Consider the following 21,556-nt stretch of genomic DNA (forward strand, 5'->3'; position numbering starts at 1 on the left):
TATATTAAAAACATTGCCCTCCAACTCCGTCTGGTTGTCTTACTAGTCACCGTGAATTTGTGCTATTGTTACTATACTCTTTCACTCTGTACCTACTTCGCAAAAACTTTTGATTTTCAACATCCTTAATGATGATCGTTTAACTCCTTTGGTTCTTCCGTGTAACTAAATTCCTCATCCTTAGTCCCAACTCCTCTGTATCCTCTCCATTCCTCCTGGAGTCTAGAGTTGGGCCCATCACCAGCTGGGATCAAACCAGTAATTTAAAAAGTTATCACATCATAGTTACTTTTGTACTCTGTTTATAAAACTGAAGATTCTTAATGTTTTTTCAAATAGCCTTCCCAGTTTCTCTGAACCTACACCCCCTTTAAACTGTTACCATTTGATTTATGTTGCTTTCAAGTAGAAATTAGCTTTCCCTTTCCATTGCTCAAGAACTCTACCTCGATGAATTCCATTCCCCCCACAGAAGCTGCTCAACCCATTGAGTTTCTCCAGAAGATTGTTTGTTGCTCCAGAATCCAGCATCTCCAATCTCTTGTATCTACAACTGTTTTATGGAGCAATTTTATTGTTCTGTATAGAAGTATTTGTAAAGGATACTGGTAAATGAATTAACCTTTTAATTATATAGAATCTTGGGTTGCCTTAGTCAATCCTGCATTATGTGATGCCTGATGCCCTCTCTATTTCTCCCAGCCTCTGAAATTTGGAAGCAAATCAAAGTTCCACCTTCTTTGCACGGCTAAAGAGATCAGCCCTGATGCAAGGATGCTGCTGCATGAGTAACTGATGTATCCTTTGTTTGTTATCACCTTTAACAATCATTCTTCCAGATCTATATTACTTGTTAGAACTTCAGTTTTCCTTGTTCTGTGTTTTCTGGCTTTATATTTATTCTTCCCTTTCTTTTTGTTTCCCTCTTTTACCGCTCAGCAACTACCCCTTCCAAAAAAAATCTTGTAAAAGCCATGACTAATTGGCTTGTCATCATTCTCCAAGGAAAATGGCTTTCCTTCGGATTATCCCCTTTAGTTGCTGACTAGAGAAGTATCTCAATGATCAATTCCTGTATTGCTTTATAATCATTATTAGCAGTACAGAACAATGGTTGTCTTCCTCTGCAACTGTATTCAGAAATAATGAGAAGCTTTAAAAAGTAACATCAAAGAGCACATCAGCTGAAATGGTTGCTCAAGTCAGCTTTTAATTCATTACCACGTTATCTCATCAGCATACCAAAATCAGATGACACCTTACCACGGATATCTGCCAGCTTCTGTCCCATTCCATCATAGTATATCCTTCCCCCTTGTGCTGTTGGGAAAAAATAAGTCATGAGGGAACTTGGAGGTGAGCAATAGGAATATGAACCAAGTGGCATGTCTTTGAGAACTTCATGAGGTTTCCAGCAAAATTCCCGAAACCTAGGATGATCCATGACTTTTTTTTCAATGTCATGAATTGTCAATAAACGCTCTTTGGTGAAGATGTTCCTTTCATCATCACCTCTTGCTAGAAATACGAGCTCCATCCTCCACAAGGCATGTGTCTGCGTGTCTCCATTAATGTAAGTGCTTGGAAAGTTCTTACTCGACACAGCCCTTGCTCGCCGTACCCTGAATCTGTCGTAGCTCTCGTTTGTGGCTGAATGGGTGAGTAAGTCTCTTTTCCGTAGTTGGATTCCATCTGGCCATTGGGGTTCACTTGATTTCTGAATGGTTTTACCTTGAGTGGCAGCAACAAACTCTGAACTGTTACTGTGCAGTTTTTGTAATTCTTCAATGATGAGTTTCTCCAATGTTGCAGATGTGTACTCAGCCAAATCACGTCTATTCCTCCCCCAAGACCCAAACTGGGATTTTAAAGCAAGGGTCAATGCATCAAAGTGCTGTGAAGACACATGGTTGCGAATCTCAAAGGCATTGTAGGATATATCTATGTCGAGATTAGAACAATGCATGAACATGACAACAGTCAGAATTGTTGGAATTGTGCAACCTATTACTAATATTAAGGCAGTGCAATATGGGTTAGTAAATATCCACCCAACTACTCCCCAAAAGCCTTTAACTTTCAAATCATGGAACAGTCTTTTAAAGCTGCAGTGGCATCTCTTGCAGAGCTTTTCGCCTCTGTGGGAGCTAACCGACACATCAAACTCTTCTTCTTCCAACCACAGGTGCTGCACCAAAGGGTCGTCATCACTTTCCATTTTAATATCTGCCCCAAGGAAGGTTGGGTGAGTAGAAAGAGAAGATAAAACTGAATTGGATCCTGGATTCTCCTTGTCTTTAACCTGTCTTCCAAGTCAACATCCGATTTACAGCATCTACAACAGAAAATACACATCAATAAATGTTATGACTTCTAAATGAGAGGACACCATAAATATTTAAAGAGATTTGGTATAACATTGAGGCACACAGTATTAAAATTTACCTCATAGCAATGAATCAATCAAGAGCTCAGAAATTATACCATTATTTCTGCAGAGATATACTTACACTGCCGCAAAATGAATGAGTGGTGAACTCAGCGCATTATATCATAGAATCATCGAACATAGGAGGAGGTTATTCGGCTTAATGTGGCTGTGCAGGTTGAAAAAGACCAGCCTAATAACACTTGTTAACATCAGTCTGCAGCCCCCCAGTCACAGATCTCCATGTACACATCCAAGTACTATTTAATTGTAAGGAGTATTTTTGCCTCTATCAGCTTTCAGGCAGTGAGTTCCAAACCCCTATCACCTCCTGCGTGAAAAAAAAAGTTCTCATCTCTTCTCTAATCCAGGAACAAATTGCTTTACATCTGTATCCCTGGTTTCTGATCTGTCTGCTAAGGGAAATAGGTCCTTCATTTTAACTTTATCAAGGCTCCTCGTAATTTTATATACCTCAAGTAAGTCTCCCCTCGATATCCTCTGCTCCAAAGTAAACAAGACCAGGTTGTTCAAGCTTTCCTCACTACTACAATATTCCAGTCCAGTAACATCCTTGTAAATCGCCTCTGCATCCTGTTCAGTACAATCACATCTTTCCGATAAAGTGGTGACTAGATCTGTACAGAGTGCTCAAGCTGGGACATAACCAGTGTTGTATAAAAAATCTTAGCTCTCCATATTCCTATAATGTATGCCTTCTCCTAAATGCACCTACATTAAGATAAAATAAGATATCTTTATTAGTCACATGTACATTGAAACACACAGTGAAATACATCTTTTGCGAAGAGTGTTCCGGGGGCAGCCCGCAAGTGTCACTACACTTCTGGCGCCAACATAGCATGCCCACAATTTCCTAACCCGTACATCTTTGGAATGTGGGAGGAAACCGGAGCACCCGGAGGAAACCCACGCAGTCACAGGGAGAACGTACAAACTCTTTACAGACAGTGGCTGGAATTGAACCTGGGTCACTGGCACTGTAATAGTGTTACGCTAACCGCTACACTACCCCTTTCAACCTCTCCCTGTGACAGCAAGTTCCACATTTTAATCACTTTTTTCTCTGAATTCCCAATGGATCTTCTTGGTGACTTATGTTAGTGAACTTTAATTTTACTCATCCCGATCAGTGGAAAAATTCTCTTTGCGTGTGCTTGATCAAAATTTTTCATAATTTCCAAGGCATGTCTCCCCATAGCATACCTTTCTCTGAAGGAAAGAAAGTTATCACATTCCTTTTCAGATTCTTTTTCTAAGCATTAGATATTCTCAAATCCCCATTAGACTCACTTCTCCAGTTGTAGAGATCCCCAGCATTAAGAGGTGGGTTGTCATTTTCCAGTGAATGTTGAGCATTGGTGTGTTTTCCAATCTCCAGTTATTGAATAAGTTTGAATTAAGCATTGAACTGGTTCAGATTGGACTGACTGAATTAATCATTAGATGAAATTCAACTTATTTCATCAGCCCTTTCAGAAAGGTGCTCCATAGTGCAGTGAAATAATAGCACAATACAATATTGTAAAGTGCATTCTTGGCAAGAAAACAACATTTCAAATTGCTGATGACTTTGTCAGGAATTCAGATGAAAATGAATTCTCTTAAAAATAAGCAATCTGGTATTGGCTCTGCTTTCTAATGAGAGAAGTTCCATTTAAATCGGCTTGTTATTCACAGATTGCATCTTTATCCCTGTGTCTGATTGCATCTTTCACAATGTGATCTTTTAAGGAATATACATCAGAAAACCAGTTGCCATTATCCAAAATTACCAATGTCTGACTACATGCAGTCATTACAATTAAGCACACCTGTTATCTCAGTGGAGTTCAGATCTTTTGTTGAGTGTTGAAATTGATATTATTCTACAAATCACTGCTGCATTTCATGATTTGCAATCTAAACACTCTGCTGGATTACAATGGTCAGTTTGACTCAGTTGCTGCAATGCTCACCTTTACTGTCGTTACTTTTCTAGGAAGTTAAGGAAGTTCAACTTGTCACCAAACACTCTAACAAACTTCTATTGATGTACTGTTGAAAGTATCCTGACTGGTTGCATCATAGTCTGGTATGGCAATTTGAATATGCAGGAACTTAAGAAGCTACAGAGAGTAGTGGATTCAATCCAATACATCACAGGCACATTACACCCCACCATCAGCACGGTAGTGTAGTGGTTAGCATAACGTTATTACATCGCCAGTGACCTGGGTTCAATTCCCGCCGCTGTCTGTAAGGAGTTTGTACATTCTCCCCGTGTCTGCGTGGGTTTCCTCCGGGTGCTCCGGTTTCCTCCCACATTCCAAAGACATACAGGTTAGGAAGTTGTGGGTATGATACGTTGGCGCTGGAAGCATGGCGACAATTGCGGGCTGCCTCCAGAACAGTCTATGCAAAGATGCATTTAACTATGTGTTTTGATATACATGCAACTAATAGATACCTTATCTTACATGAGGTGCTGGCAACCATCTGGGCCATGCCATCTTCTCGCAGCTACCATTGGACAGGAGGTACAGAAACCTGAAATCCCACACCACCAGGTTCAGGAACAGGTACTTCACTTCAAGCATTCGGTTCTTGAACCAACCAGCACAACCCTAATCACTACTGTTTAGCAACAATGTGACTACTGTGATCACTTTGCACCAAAATAGACTTTGTTTTTTTTTGTTCCAATTGTGCTCTTTCTTGTAAAAAATTGTGTATAATTTATGTTTAATTTATGTTTTTCTTGTGAATGCTGCTTACGTGATGCTATGTGCCTGTGATGCTGCTGCAAATAAGTTTTTCACCGCACCTGTGCGTACATGCATTTTGTATATGACAACAAACTCGACTTCGATTCTGACCTTTGAGTCCAATAGCTTTAGAGATCTGAACTTCAAACCCAGGCTGGTGCAATACAGCATTTAAAACAAGTCCATCATAATGGTTTTAAATAGGTTAAAATCACCAAGGAAGATGACTTGGTGGCTGAAGGACTGTATCTTAAGCATGTGCTGCTAATGTTAGGTTGTAACAGAGGTGATAACAAAACTGTCAGTGTTCATCGTCATTCCACTGAAAACTGTGCACAGAAATCCACAGGTTGTTGTTAGCATTTCCTTCTTTCTGCACAGAGTGCATGGTTCTGTAACATTTTCTGGAGTAATCTGTCAAATCAGTGAATTGACAGGAACTTGAGTTACTTCTGAATTATGTTTGTGGTTAAATGCAATCACTCTTTGTTGAAAGGGGTTTACATGAATCTTTGATGGTGTGCTATACCCTAGCTCCAACTTAATCACCTCTTTGACTCAAATAAGAGGATATCCATTGACATCAGCAAACCTAATTATTTTAAAATTCTATGCTTATAAAAATAATTAAAAGTGTATACTTTTAGTTTATATTTCAACTTCCCCACAGGTTCTAATGTTTGGAGACACAAGAGACCACAGATGCTGGAACCTGGAGCAAAAAGCAAACTACTGGAGGAATTCAGTGAGTCAAGCAGCATCTGTGGGGGCAAAGGGATAGTCGACATTTTGGGTTGAGACTCTGCATAAGGATTGAGCGTGGAGAGGAGAGGTAGCAAGTATTAAGAAGTAAGAGGAAGGAGTAAGATGGGGGCTTGAAGCCGATAGGTGGAACCAGTTGAGGAGGGAGATAATGTGCAGATGGAGCCAGGTGAAGGGGGAGGGGTGGAGTTGGGAGACAGTGGCTGGTGGGTGATAGGTGGAGATAGATCAGGAAAGATAGGAAGAGAGGGAGCTGTGCTGAAATGTCATGCCTTTTATCTCCTGGTTTGCTTCCTGTGACAGGCTGCTCAGACTGCTTGCTAACGTCACTATTGGCAGGCATTAGAGACTCCCTGAGCTGGAACCTGACAGCAACCAACGGTTGGGCAAAATCCCAGCTGCAAACATTTTCATGGCAATTTACTAAGAAGTCAGTGATGACCAGAAAAGTAGACTTTTGTCACTTGTTTCTAGCTCTTTATTCAAAGGATTTGGGAAGGTGGCAAAACTAGTCTGCAGATACCAGAAAAATTAACATGAGTTATGGAAGATACGAGGCCATTCAACCCATTGAATCTGTTCCAGCTCCCACAGCAATCCAATCAATCCCATTCTCCCGCTTATTTCCCTGTCACCTATTCTCTATTATCCCACCTCCGATTGTCTTCTACCACAAGTTGCAGTCGCTGATTCACCTACCTACCAGCACGTTTTTGGGATATATGAGAAAACCAGGTCACAGGGAGAATGTGGAAACTCCACACAGACAGCACTGGAGGTTGGAATCAAACTCGGGATCCTGGAGCTGTGAGGCAGAGACACCATCCGTAGCACCAGTCTGCATTCTATCATTGCGTTACTGATGTTTGAACATAATACCACAGACAGAAAGCATCGCCATTTCAACCGTGACTTTCCCTACACAAACTCTGAAATCTGTAAAGCCACAGCAAGTGGAAAGGTTCGCCATTCTTTGAGCCTCCACGATCATATGCTGTTAGGTGAATGAAAAACACTATGATCCAGCATCACAGTGTTTTTCATCTAGATTCCAGCATCTGCAGTCCTTTGTTTCTCTGTTAGGTAAGGAACGTAGGGTTGTTGAGGATGTGTGATGTTATTTGTTGAATATCCTCTGTGGTTTGTACTGAATTTAGTTTTAAAATCCACCAGATACGATATGTTTTTTTTTGAAACAAAAAGCAGATTAAATGCTGAATTTTGCTTATCTTGTAACAGATCCAAAGTGTTATTGTTCTTTCACATATCCAGGTGCTTGTGAAGTGCAAGGGAATAACAAAAATGCTGAAGCCTTTTGCAGATACGCTTCAATATCTCCATTTCTGTTACATTGAAGAGAAATATGAGGGGACTGACACAAAACAATTCAAGAACAGTAATTTAAAGACAGCAATGCCTCCCCAAAGTCAGGGCACTGGGACAGGATTAAAACCAATCTTCAATATCAGGATGCGCAAATAAAATAAAGATGGATGAGAGCTATAAAAAGTTTTGACCTTAGGACGATACATTAAGGGAATAATCAGACCACGTACTTGCTACTCAGTAATCTCTGCTGGTGCCAAATGAGCTCTGCTGTCATTGCTCTGCAGGCAAAGATCTTACAGATGGTCACCTTGTAGAATCACACAAAATGAATGGTTGATTAAGCGAGATACTAATGCAGTTTCTAAGAGCATTGGAAAGTACCTCAACATGAAACACGGTAATTATTTCTTATAGGCATAGATAACGACCTTCGATTTCAAGCTGTTGGTGAATCAGGGTATTTCATTATGCTCCGCTTTCCATGTCTTTCACATTGGAGACTAAATCCAGGCTCCCCAAGTGAGTGTAAATAAGACACAGAAGGAAATTGAGGAAGTGTGCACGCACATAATAGCTCAAGGTGGGGGAGGTGCTAAATCAGAGGTGTTCAGTTTGTTGATCTTGATCAGGAGGCATATTTATGAGCTGTGCAAGGGACAAGTTGTAGAGGAGATCCACCATGATGTTACCTGCGATGGAGCAATTCAGTTATGTTCTCCCTGGAGTGGAGGAGGTTTACTGGAGGTGTGACTGAGGTATATAAAGTTATGAGGGGTATGAATAGGATACTTTTCCCCGTATCAGAGGTAGATAAAACTAGAGGATGTAGGTTTAGGGTGAAGGGGAAGAGATTTAGAGGGGATCTGAGGGGGATCTTCTTCACCCACAGAATGATAAATACCTGGAATGAGTATGCCCGGGAGAGCGGTTGAAGCTGGGTCACTGACAGCCTTTAAAGAGAGTTCAGATGACACTTGAATTGCTTAGACATAGAGGGCTATGGACTGAGTGCTGGCGATGGCGTCAATATAGAAGAGTGCTGACTGGTAGGTGTGGACAAGTTGGGCCAAATGGCCTGTTTCCCTGCTGTAGCAATTCTGTGATGATACTATTATTGAGAAGCAAGAATCAACCAGGGTCTCCAGTCCTGATTGTTTTGATTCCCTTGCACTTACTTGGATGTTGATCAGGTAACCTCCTTGAAATAATCATTTATCACTCCTCTGACGTGTGGTAATTATGTTATTGGTTGTGCGGGCTGTTGAGAAGAAGCAGTTCTCCATGACCTGTGGTATCGTTACCCTAAGTTAGCTAATTTAAAAAAAAGAATGCATTGGAAAATAAATGTTGGTGAGAGAAGAAGTGCCTTTGCACCCTGTTGAAAATCCTCGCCTGCAGCATTTCCAATCTCAGCAGTGACAATTTGATGAAATTCTGTGCACTGCATAAAAAATCCAAGGAAATCAAATAAAACTGCAGATGCTGGAATCGTAAACAAAAACAGAAATGCCGGAAGAACTCAGGCAGTCAAGCAGTTCTGATGAAAGGTCTTTGGCCTAAAACATTATTAACGATTCACATTGACCTAATGAAGACTACATTGCAAGAAATAGGTTCATGAACAAGCTTGTACAATGCAGATCAAAGAAAGAGTAGAATGACCAAAGAATCATGAAGTGGAACTTTAACAGTTGCCAGTCATACAATGAAAGTTATAAGATAATTGAGATCTTACTGCATCTAGATTATCTAATCATGTTCCCAGCATGTGCAGTAAGACCCTTAGTTCAGCAGTTGCCTACTTAAGCAGCAGTATACACTATCCTATCACGAATCACATTATAACTTCCTTTTTGAATAAATGAAAGAACTATAAGGGGGCTGGCAAGATATAACTGAACTACAACTGAAAGTCTCAGCTCCCTTGCATCAAGATACAACTCCCCTAATTAGCAGGGCAATAAATTCCAATTCCAACAGGAGAAGTCCCACCTCTCACAGAGCTTCCCGACCCCTACTGATGTTCTGCACCTGAGTTCCAACTCATGCTGACATTCTGGCCAGAAGTTATATTCCATAGCGGGGGGGGGGGGGGGGGGGGGGGGGGGGGTGGTGGTGGCGGAAAATACATTATAAAATTGGTAGTTTACGTGGCTTTTTTAAATGATGATCCACATCACTTTAAAATAAAAAAAATCATGTTTATTTGATAGTCCCAATGACAATTTTCTTGGATAATGAAGGAAGTTGAGTACCAGAGTTCTTTTGTTCACTGCGGAAGTGGAAACTTCAAGCTTTTTAAAGAACTGTACACATTAACGTCTTTAAAGAAGTGTACACATTTCTATTGGTGCATTTCTACTTCAGTGATCAGCCTGCTGGCCCCAATCACTGTCATGCTTCACTCCACTCTCCTCCTGCTGCCTGACCTGCTCAGTATTCCCAACATTCTGTTTTATTTCAGCTTTCCAGCAGCTGCAGCAGTGTTGGCTTATTCTGCCCTTACACACCTCCCTCTATATACACGTCCTTCGGGCAGATCAGCTGTGATTGACAGTTACTCATCTGTCTTTCAGTGGGCACCAATAGCACGAGTGTTTCCTGGATTCTCTTTGCCACCACCCTATCACAGATATTCCTCTATCCTCTCTGCCCCACCCTCAAACACACAACTTTCTGCAACTTAAATTTTTTCACTTTTCCAGTACTAGTGAGCAGAAGGGGTTTGGTTTGTCACCACCCACCCTAACAGCCTCCAATGCAACTGAACCTGTGGTCACCGTCGAGGACATAAGATCAGTCTTCTGGAGAGTGAACCCGAGGAAAGCATCTGGCCCGGATGGTGTCCCTGGCCGTGTCCTAAGATCATGTGCAGATCAGCTGGCGGGGGTATTTGGAGACATATTTAACCTCTCCCTGCTTCCCACTCTGAGGTTCCCATCTGTTTTAAGACCACTATCATCCTGGTACCTAAGAAAAACAAGGTAACATGCCTTAATGACTACCTCCCAATGGCTCTGACATCTACCATTGTGAAGTGCTTTGAGAGGCTGGTCATAGCACGCATCAACTCCAGCCTCCCAGACAACCTCGACCCACTGCAATTCACCTACCACTGAAACAGGTCAACAGTGGACGCCATCTCCCTGGCCCAACACTCAGCTCTGGAGCATCTGGACAGTAAAGACACCTACGTTAGACTATTGTTTATTAACTACAGCTACGCCTTCAATACTATAATTCCAAGCAAACTCATCTCCAAACTCCTGGATCTGGGACTCAACACATCCCTTTGTAACTGGATCCTTGACTTCCTGACCAACAGACCGCAATCAGTAAGGAAAGGCAGCAACACCTCTGCCACAACTATCCTTAACACTGTTGCCCCACAAGGCTGCGTCCTCAGCCCCCCACTCTACTCCCTATACACTCATGACTGCATGGCCAGATTCTGCTCTAACTCCATCTATAAGTTTGCAGATGATACCACCATATTGGGCCGTATCTCAAATAATGATGAGTCGGAGTACAGGAAGGAGATAGAGAGCCTAGTGACATGGTGTCATGACAACAAACTTTCCCTCAGTGTCAGAAACACAGAAGAGCTGGTCATTGACTTCAGGAAGCGGGGGGGAGGTTCACATGCTCCTGTTTACATCAATGGTGTTGAGGTCGAGAGGGTTGAGAGCTTCAAGTTCCAAAGAGTAAACATCACTAATAGCCTGTCCTGGTCCAACCATGTAAATACCACGGCCAAGAAAGCTCACCAGTACCTCTGCTTCCTCAGGAGGTTAAAGAAATTTGGTATGTCCCCTTTGACACTCACCAACTTTTATCGATGCACCATAGAAAGCATCCTATCTGGATGCATCACGACTTGGTATGGCAACTGCTCTGCCTGGGACTGCAAGAAACTGCAGAGAGTTGTGGACACAGCCCAGCACATCATGGAAACCAAACTCCCCTCCACGGACTCTGTCTATACCTCTTGCTGCCTTGGTGAAGCAGCCAGCATAATCAAAAACCCCTCCCATCCAGGTCATTCTCTCTTCTCCCCTCTCCCATCAGGCAGAAGATACAGGAGCCTGAGGGCACATACCGCCAGGCTCAAGGACAGCTTCTATCCCACTGTGATAAGACTACTGAATTACTCCCTTATAAGATGACATGGACTGTTGACCTCAAAATCTACATTGTTATGATTTTGCACCTTATTCTCTACCTGCACTGCACTTCCTCTGTGGATGTGACACTTTACACTGTATTCTGTTATTGTTTTTACCCTGTATTACCTCAATGCACTGTGTAATGAATTGATCTGTATGAACAGTATGAAAGACAAGTTTTTCACTGTACCTTGGTACAAGTGACAATAATAAACCAACACCAATACCAATAATGATAGTCATTAACCTGAACCAAGAGCTGTTTCTCTTTCTCCATAAAGACTGCCTCACCTCCAGCAATCCCTGTTGATATTACCTATTGAAATTAGGGATGTAATCTGGGTAGTTCCAGGATACTTGTGATACCCAAATAGAGCATGAAGCTGACCTGCTCCCCAGCATGTCCACCTGCCTTTTTTTTCATGATTATTTTCTCAGGGTGTTGTAGTTAGCCAGGTATTGATGCTTCCCTGTCTATCAGTATAATCCTTTAAGGCATTCAGCAAACTCTCCATGACATCCATTCTACCACCTTAAAATCACTGAACTATTTTCTGTTCTTCACTTCAGCGTACCTGAGCATTTGCCTCCACTATACCCTCATTTTATTCTTTTCTAAATGGAGTTCATCTATGATTTCAGACAGCGGGGCCCCACTAGAAATGTCAATTAGTCTGTTCACCCTACAGTTGTGGCCCAACCCAATGAGTAATCCCATAGTTTTCAGGATTTGTTTCAACACATATTTGACTACCTTGAGATTCTGGGAGGATACAAATTGGATTTGTATGATGTGAAGAGAGCAGGAAGTGGTATAAACTCATAGATAACAATAATATAATAAACAGAAAATACAGAAAAGTAAATGAAAACCTTCATGAACTATGAAGCCATTTCTCTCAGGATTTTTTAAACCACTCTTCAGCTTCATAGCTCTATTCTTTCTCATCTTGGGGAATTAATTTTGACATTTCACGTGGCAACAGGAGTCGGGTTAGTAAAGACGACAGAAGTTCACCCCATTTTGTACAGATCTCGCTCATCTACTTTGATATGTTTTTGCTAAACATCGCATGAATGACAACCCTCAAGCCTCAAACAATCTACAGTTTTATTATGGAAATCAAAACAAGTATCACCTAGATACAACTCTTGCTGTATCTGTTCTTCTCTTGCACGGTGGTTACCTGGTCATGCCCTAAACAGTGAATACCAAATGGAGAGTAAGACCATAGACTCAGAGGGTCATCTCAAACACTCGTGTTATCAAAAGCTAGTTGCTACAAGTTTTATTTTCAGAGCTACCAACTTCAAAGTTAACCATTGAAAATCTGAGACTATACTGTTAGCCTGGAAAAACTACAAAATGAAATTGCTTCTGACTACTACTAACCCATATTCACTAGCTACCTGATAGAAGGAAAGATTTGTCATCAGCATTTAGCTATCACTGTCAGATACCATTCTTAAAGATACTTTGCTTCCACAGTAAATTCAGAAAGAAAAGCAGTCATCTCCTGTAAGATTATCAAATCTTGAGCAAAATGTCTTTCACCAGCAGCCATTAATCTTTAGAACCGATTCCACTCTGATTCATATTAAAGAAAAATCACCCTCATGATGTGTCTACTTGAATCCAGTAGACCACATAGACTTCACCGATACAGATGCACTTTAACACTGTTGGGTCATGTGGTATCGTTTGACAGAATATCATGTATAAGCAAAGCCACAGGGCATTAATTAGTTCTCATAAGTAATCACCTAGAATGTGAATATTCCCTAAAAGCCATTTCCAAAAACATCTTGGTAGCAATTTAAGTGATGTCAGCTGATGCAATTGATGGTTAGCTGTAATCCTCTTAGATTTATTTTTTTAGGATTATTTATTTTTAATTATCAATATGAATTTGTTTTTTCACACATGCCTGCTTTCTCCCTTGATTTATCAGACATTAAACATAGGGGAAGATACTGCAGGATTTACAATCATTTGCCTTTAAGCTAGACTGTCTCTGAATGACAATAATTTAAAACACTGAAGGGAGTTCACTTTATTCCATATCATATCAAGAAATCATGGAGTACAAGCAATACACAAAGGCTATGTTTCTCAACAGAAGTCCAGCTCTGATGCTGAATACTTGTGATCCAGAATTATACCAATTAGCACCCTAAGATATCAGAGGATAGCTGGTGAGGTGGAGGCCAGGGGCCAGGTGGTTGGGTGGAGGGGTGGCATTGCAGAAGCAGGAGTGATTGATGACAGAAAGAGGGGAAGCATGAGGATTCTGCACTGTGTTCCCACGATCAGTAATCCAACACCTGGATTGAGCTTGCTCAATACCAACAATTCAACAACATGTATGCAGAAAGCAACAATTCAACAGCATGTATGCAGCATCATACAATTCTTAAAAGGATACACACCCAATACCACATAACCCATGCGACTCGCTATTTTGTTATCTATTCCAGAATAGCTACAACCCTGACAATTAGCTGTGGAATATTGTTCAGGTATATCCTGACCAGGAAAGGCAGGACAAATCCAAGGCAGCCAATGAACACTTCTGCGGTCAATCATCAATAAAATGAAGTGACGGTTTATGATGTCCTCATGCAGTGTTTAGCCTGCTCAGCTTGGGTTCCCTAATGCCACTCAGTTCCAGTCCTCATTAAATTCTTGGTCTAAGTTTGGAGAAGAAAAGCTAAATCTGGAGGGAAGAGTGAATGGCCTTGATGGCAAGAGCCCTATTGTGGCATCAAGGAAACCTAATAAATATGGAGACATTGGAAATCTGGGGAATCTCTCAGTTAGATGCAACATGCAAATAATGGATGTAGTTGTTGGAGGCCAAAAATCCTAGGACATCATTGCAAGAGTTCCTTTCGGCAGGATCCAAAATCAAAGATCTTCCCTCTATTGTGTGTTCAGAAGTATAATGTCTGCACAATGTTTACATCTCCTTGGAAAATGAAGCAGTCCTGGTTCGCCGGCTGATAAACCTGTAAAACGTACGCGTGAGCAATCCAACATGAATTCCCCATTGATTTAAATTGAGAGGCTACATATTAAAGATTTTTTGAGAATGAAAAAATCAATGTTTAATTTAGTATATCACAAAAGGAAGGAAATCAAACAATAATTTAAGTTGTGGTAGTGCTAAGAACATTGTGTATAATATTTATGAGATAATAATTGGAAAAATCACTCCAGTGAAGTTGTTAATTGATGCCATATTTAAGGTACGTGTAATGTGATCATAATAATTGCAATGCATGCACTTGACACTGCGGTGGTATATTACCCCTCGGCAGACGTAAATTGCACGATCCATTTTTCCATTTTTAAACCATAGAACAGCTCCACTGCATGGAGTGACAGAGGTGTGGATCCAAAATGTGCTAAAGGGATGATGCCCATCCTGGAGGGTGTCACCAGAGCATGTGAAGGGAAGAGTACGGTGGGGAGGGGTGGGGGGTGGGGTGGAATTGGCAGCAAAGTTAATGAAATCTTCATGTTCTATATCTAATGTAGGAAGAAGCACCAGGACAGACATCATTGCAGCAGAGACAGAGGTGTGTGAGACTGAAATAAGGACTGTTCCTTGTATCCTACAAAAACAGGTGAACCCAGCCCTGGGTCCATGCAACCTCTCAAAGCTACAACTCTGATTTGAAGAAAATGAATGGGATTTAAGGAGTTGTTGTTTGATGTGAGAACCTGTTCAGCCAGGTGAGTGAGGATAATGGTGGAGGGGGATTAATTGGGTCTCTGCTCAAGGAAGAAGAGCCCTCTGGCCATCCTTGTCTGGGACAGGGGTGTGAAGAGATTGGACATCATAGTGCAGGTGAACCAGCTGGGCCCAGGAAACTGGAAACTGTCAAAGTGGTCATGGATGTCAGAAGTACCTCAGGGAAGAGACCAGGCAAGGGGACATAGAAAAGATCAATGTTGGAATAAGTTTTTTAGGACAAGAAATTCAATACCTCTCTGCCAACTGCATTTGTGTCATCTGAATTTCCTCAGTCTCCATCCTATCACAGACATTCTCTTTATTGTCTCCACCCTTTCTCCTTCTCTGCAACTTAAAACATGCTTGTTTGCTCAGTTCTTATGAAAGATCTGTGACCTGAAACACCATCTTCACTTCTCACTCCACAGATGCTGCCTAATCTGCTGAGTATCTCCAGCATTTTCTGTTTTTATTTCAGATTTACAGCATCTGCAGCTTTTCCACACTTAACCTGTACTGTGGTTGCAGTAAGCTGCTTGGCTGCCTGATCAGTGGGTTATGAACATGATGAATGGTTCTACTTCTGACCTTATAAAGGAGGGCAGATCATTGATGAAGCAGCTAAGCATAATTGGGCTGAGAATTCTGCCCTGGATATTTCCTGCCATGATGTTTTGGCATGGAATAGGGAAGCCGCTGACAACCACAGCCAAGTTTTTTTTGCATTAAGTATGATGCCAACCAATGGACATTTTCCGTGGTAACCAGGTTGCTTAGTTATTCACCCTTTAGTATAACATTGATTTACGCCAACTTTATCATATGTTACATGAAACATGTCTGTACACTGGAAGATATTACAGAAACAGGGCCAGTCCATCAACCTGCACTATGTGAGCAGTGCCTGTATGTTGATACATGCAATGCAATCAGTGCACAGCTCTTGAAACACATTACACAAAGAGTACCTGTATTTGCACAAGGAATGCCTGCAAGCATACCAACAATTTGCATAATGAGCACTTGTATACAAATATGAGCTGAGTAGGCAAAGTCTGTACACAGGCATACGTTATGTTAGGCAGAGCTGGTATTACTGGTTTGCATTGCACAAACATTCCCTTTACATCACCACTAACATATACGAGCAGTGTCAATGCACTTTGCTCTCATCGCCATCATCCTTTCCTCTTGATTGTTGTCTAATGGTCTTCGTTTTTCATGTAATGAGCTTTCAATGGATCCGCTTAAGTGCAACTGGGACTGAATACGTTACGTAGATGGTTCTGCTTACCGACAGCATCAAATCTTCCCAATAAAGCATGCCACAGCTAGATAACAATAAGAAAGGCACATTCCATCAATCTCCTTCCCTGCTGCTTTGGTTCTCAGAGCCTAGTTAATGCTTAACATTAGACATGGGGTGGACCCTGTTACAGACAATGCTCAAATGTACATGGATGGAGCTTATCACAATTCTTTTCATTTCTGCCATTGGAGATACAAAGCCCTATTTCCTGTTCATTTGGGCTGATTTCAAACCGAACTGACTGCCCCAGGCTGGGAGCAAACACACATGAACCCAGAACGTCTGATCAGCAAACATCACAAACATTTAAAACATTCAAACTAATAAGAAAAATGGCTTGCATTTATGCAGCAACTTTCACCAGCCTCATGTTTTCCCAAAATACAGCTCAGTCGGAGAAGCATAAACTAATGTAATGTAAGAAATGTGGCAGTAAGATTTCACATGGCAAGGACCAACCAATAAGACAAGACAAGACATCTTTATTAGTCACATGTACATCGAAACACACAGTGAAATGCACCTTTTGCGTAGAGTGTTCTGGGGGCAGCCTGCAAGTGTCGCCACGCTTCCGGCGCCAACATATCATGCCCACAACTTCCTAACCCGTACGTCTTTGGAATGTGGGAGCACCCAGAGGAAACCCACGCAGTAATAATAACCCATGTAGTAACCCATGCAATGCAATAACGATCCTATAACCTGCTTCAAATATTCAAAAGTACTATGGATGCTGGAGATCTGAAATAAAAAAACTCTTCTTTGAAATAGTGCCATGGGATCTATTGCATTCATCTGAGAGGGAAGGCCTGACCCTGGTTGACACCTCATCTAAAAGGCAACACCTCTGCCAGTGTAGTCTTCACTGTTGTAGGCGTCAGCCTAGATTATGTGTTCAGATCTCTGGAGTGGGAATTGAATCCATAACCTTGTGGCTCAGAGAATTTCAAACTGGTTACATGGTTTTCCTCCGTGGACCATGTGAACTAGTGGAAGTTGTGAACTAGTCTGCACGGTAGCGTAGCAGTTAGCGCAATGCTATTACAGCCCCAGTGATCGGGGTTCGATTCCCGTTGCTGTCTGTAAGAAATTTGTATGTTCTCCCTGTGTCTGCGTGGGTTTCCTCTGGGTGCTCCGGTTTCCTCCCACATTCTAAAGACGTACGGGTAGGTTAACATGGGCGGTGCAGACTCGTTGGGTCGGAAGGGACTATTACCATGCTGTATAAATAAAGCTTATGCCATTGGTGGAGGAGATATTACACAAGCTTGTGGTGCTCACAGTAGAAATTGTCAATAACTCTCCTCCATCAGTCCCGTCAAGAGTACACAGAATTGTCAGACTTGCTAACGTAAAGGACTTGAAGCCTTAAATGTGAAGCCTTAAAAAAACTCATTTTGTAGAGATTTATCTACTTGCATAAAGAAAGACAAAATGATAATTCATTGAAACAGCTTTGCTCACTGAGTGCGTGGAACAGTGAATTTATTCAGGTGTTAGAAAAAACTAATTTATACTTACATTTGAATTTGTGCCTAATAGTAAGTCAATTCTGATTTATTAAGAGAGACAGCACTTTCTTCTACCAACATAACTATTATTCAAAGGCCATTGGAAATCATTTCTTCCTAAAACAAAATTATGTTATGCAGAGTGACAATAGAACAGGCATTTATTTATTTAAAACGCAAATTAGCTTCAAACAAACAATGAAATGCAGCAGCAGAATCATGGTGCTTTGTTTAATATATTAGTTTTCAGAACGTGGGCATCCTGACTGCCCTTGGGAAGGGGGTGTGAGCAGCCATCACGAACCACCGCTGCCCTTCCAGTGCAAGTACTCCCACTGTACTGCTGGGTAGGGAGTCTCAGGACTTCTGCTCAGCATGGATGAAGGAATGACAAAATCTTTCCAATTCAGGATAATGTGTGCTTTGGAGTGGAATGCTCAGGCTCTGTCATGTACCTGCTGTTGTCCTTCTTGATGGGGGAGGTCATAGGTTTGGGAGGGGCTATCAGGTGAGGAGCTGTGGTGCATTTTCTGGACAGTGCACACTGCAACGATGGTGCTCCAGTGGTGATATAATGAACGTCTTGGAAGGTAGATGGGGTGCCAATCATGCAGGCTCTTTTGTCACATACAATGACCATAATAAGGGGCTACAAAATAAGGGGCTGGTCATTTAAAACTGAGGTGCATAGAAATTTTAGATGAGTGAAGCACAGAGGGATCGAGGTGTTCTAGTGTTCTATGAAGCACAAAAGGCTAGCAGGCAGGTGCAACGAGTAGTTAAGAAGGCAAACGGCATTTCATCTTCATTGCAAAGGAGTTGCAGTTTAAAAATATGGAAGTTTTGTGCAATTATTTCAGTTGCCACACCTGGAATACTGTGTACAGTTTTGGTCCCCTTACCTAAAACAAAGACATAGTAACGATGGGGGCAGTACAAAGGGGATTGACCAGGCTAGTTCCTGGGATGAAAGGGTTGTCCCACCAAGAGAGACTACATAGTTTGGGCCTGAGTTTAGGAAAAGGAGGGATGACCATATTCAAACAAACAAGACCCTAAAGGGGTTTGACAGGGTAGATGTTGGGATGTTTTCACTTGTGGGGGAGTCTCAGGCAGGGGGACATAACTACAAGATAAGGGGCCGGTCATTTAAAACTGAGGTGTGTAGAAATTCCTGCTTGCAGAGACTGGTGAATCTCTGGAATTCTCTGCCCCAGTGGGTGGTGGAAGCTGGATCATTAGAAGTATTTAAAGTGAAGGCTGATAAATATTTGCTAGATCGAGGAATAGAGGGGTATGGAGAAAGGGCTGTTGAGGCCAGCATAGATTAGCCATGATCATATGGAATGGTGGGGCAGGCTTGAAGGGCCTACTCCTACTCTTGAGTTCTCTCAGAGGGTGGTGAATCCCTGGAGTTCTCTGCCCCCGAGGGTGACGGAGGTCAGATCATTGGATATGTTTACAGGGGAAATAGATAAATATTTGAAAGATCGAGGAATTAAGAGCGACGGGGAACTGGTGCAGAAGAGGGATTGACACCAGCATAGGTCAGACAAGATCATATTGAATGACAGGGTAGGCTTGAGGGGCTGAGTGGCCTACTTCTGCTATTTTCCTGTGTTCTTGTCTTGAGCTTCTTAAGCATTGTTGAAGCTGCACTCATCCAGTCAATTAGAAAATATTGTGGCTGTAGATGAGTTATTTGCCACAGGATACTCTGCCTCTGACCAGCTCTCATAACCACAGTAGCTACGTGCTCAATGATGACCACCAAAATCTTGATGGTGGAGTACTCAGTGATGGTATTGTGATTGGATGTCATGGGATGTTAAATATACATCTCTTTATTGGTTGTCCTAACACTGCACCCAGTTTGTCCTGCACTCCTCAATAAAACATGTTTAATCCCTTGAATTGAGTGTAGAGTGAGGGCTTTGCCTGTCCATGAGGTTACAGATTGTGTTGGTGGACATTTCTGCCGATGGTCTACGGTGCCTCGTGGATGCCAGGTTTAACTTAAGATCTGCCCTGTGTCTATCCCATTTAATTCAAGTTCATACCACATGATGGAGAGTGTGCTCAGTCTGAAGACAGGACTTCACCTCCACAAAGACAGAGCAGTGGACACTTCTGACAATGCATCTGTGCCAGGCAAACTGGTGAGGATAAGGTCACGTAGGTTTAACCCTCGTACTTGTTTGTTCACTACCAACTGGAGCTCCACTCTGCCAGTCTGTGCCTTTAGAGCTCAATCACTGTTGTTGCCATCAAGACACTCTTGGCAGCAGACATCAAAGTCCCTAGACATTCTGTGGAATTTGCAGATCTTGCTATTATTCATAATAGCAGCTGTGGGAAAATAGTGGGTGTCAGTCAAGGGAAAAATCTCTGGCCAAGGTTTGAGCTGATACCATGAAACTTTATGGAGTGTGGAGTCAATGTTTAGGTCTCCAAGGCTTATCACTCCTACCTGTATACTACTGCGAGTCTGTCTCAGTGGTGGGACAGGATGTACCCTGGGATGGTGATGGAGCAGTCTGGCACGATGCCTGTAAAGTATGATTTTGTGTGTACAATACGTTAGGCTGCTGTTTGACCAGAATTGGGACAATTCTCCCAATTCAGACACTGACCACCATACAGGATGGGAGTGAACTCGCTGTGTCTAAGTCTCTACAGGATGATCAGCTTTGACGTAGCAGTCATGATACAACTGAGTCAGTTCCTCGGATATTTAAGAGTTAACCACTGTCTGTGAATCTAGAATCACACACAGACCAAACTGGGTAAGGATGGCAGATCTCCACTGGGGGCTATGAGTAACCAGATGGGCTTTTACAACTATCATTGCAAACATTAGTTTTTTTTTAAATTTCAGATCATTAATCTGAATTTAAATTGCACAGCTGTCCTGGTGGGATTTGAACTGATGTCCCTAGATTGTTACTCCAGGCTTCTGGGTTATTATTCAGGAACTTCAGCACTACATCACCTCTTTTTCCCATTGTGCTCACACACAATGTCAAACAACAAATTAAAAGGTGCTGCTTGTGCCTTGAGGAGGGTGGTTTTCAGATGTAGTCTTGAAACTGTAAAGAATTGGATTGTGATTGCAAAATAAAACACTCGTCAGCTTTAATAGTGTTATCAGGCATCTCCACTTTCATTTCAGATTGGATCACTGCGTGGGTTAACAGACAACTTTCTCTTCAAATGTACCTGCCAGATACCTTTGAGTATTTTATTTAAAATCTCTGAAGAAATGTCAGTTGGGTGGATCTTTAATAATGCACATGACTGACCACAGAGAATTCATTATTCATTTTTTGCCACCGAGCTGAATCTAGTTCTAGACTCTCTAGAAACAAACCTGACTTGTTGGTGGATAATACTGCTTAATATTTATGATATTAATAATGCTGTTGGGATCTCAAAACAGATGAAACCCAAACATTTGCTTTTGTTGGACATTTGTTTTTAATAAATGTTCAGGGAGCGGGGATAGGGGAGGAGGTAGGGGAATGTGTCTGGTGGGTGGTGTTG

The 21,556-nt window shown here is 41.8% G+C and overlaps 1 protein-coding gene across 2 annotated transcripts in view; it reads right to left on the reverse strand.

The window, feature by feature from the left end:
• Window positions 1-21,556, reverse strand: part of disp3 (dispatched RND transporter family member 3) — a 434,497-nt gene that overhangs the window by 194,426 nt on the left and 218,515 nt on the right. For both annotated transcript variants that reach the window (XM_052039586.1, XM_052039587.1), the window contains one exon: window positions 1,264-2,335. In XM_052039586.1, coding sequence (XP_051895546.1) covers window positions 1,264-2,218 — 955 coding nt within the window. In that variant the 5' untranslated portion in view covers window positions 2,219-2,335. The remainder of the gene's footprint in view (window positions 1-1,263; window positions 2,336-21,556) is intronic.

The sequence above is a fragment of the Pristis pectinata genome, chromosome 26, assembly GCF_009764475.1.
Source record: "Pristis pectinata isolate sPriPec2 chromosome 26, sPriPec2.1.pri, whole genome shotgun sequence".
Taxonomy (NCBI): Eukaryota; Metazoa; Chordata; class Chondrichthyes; order Rhinopristiformes; family Pristidae; genus Pristis; species Pristis pectinata.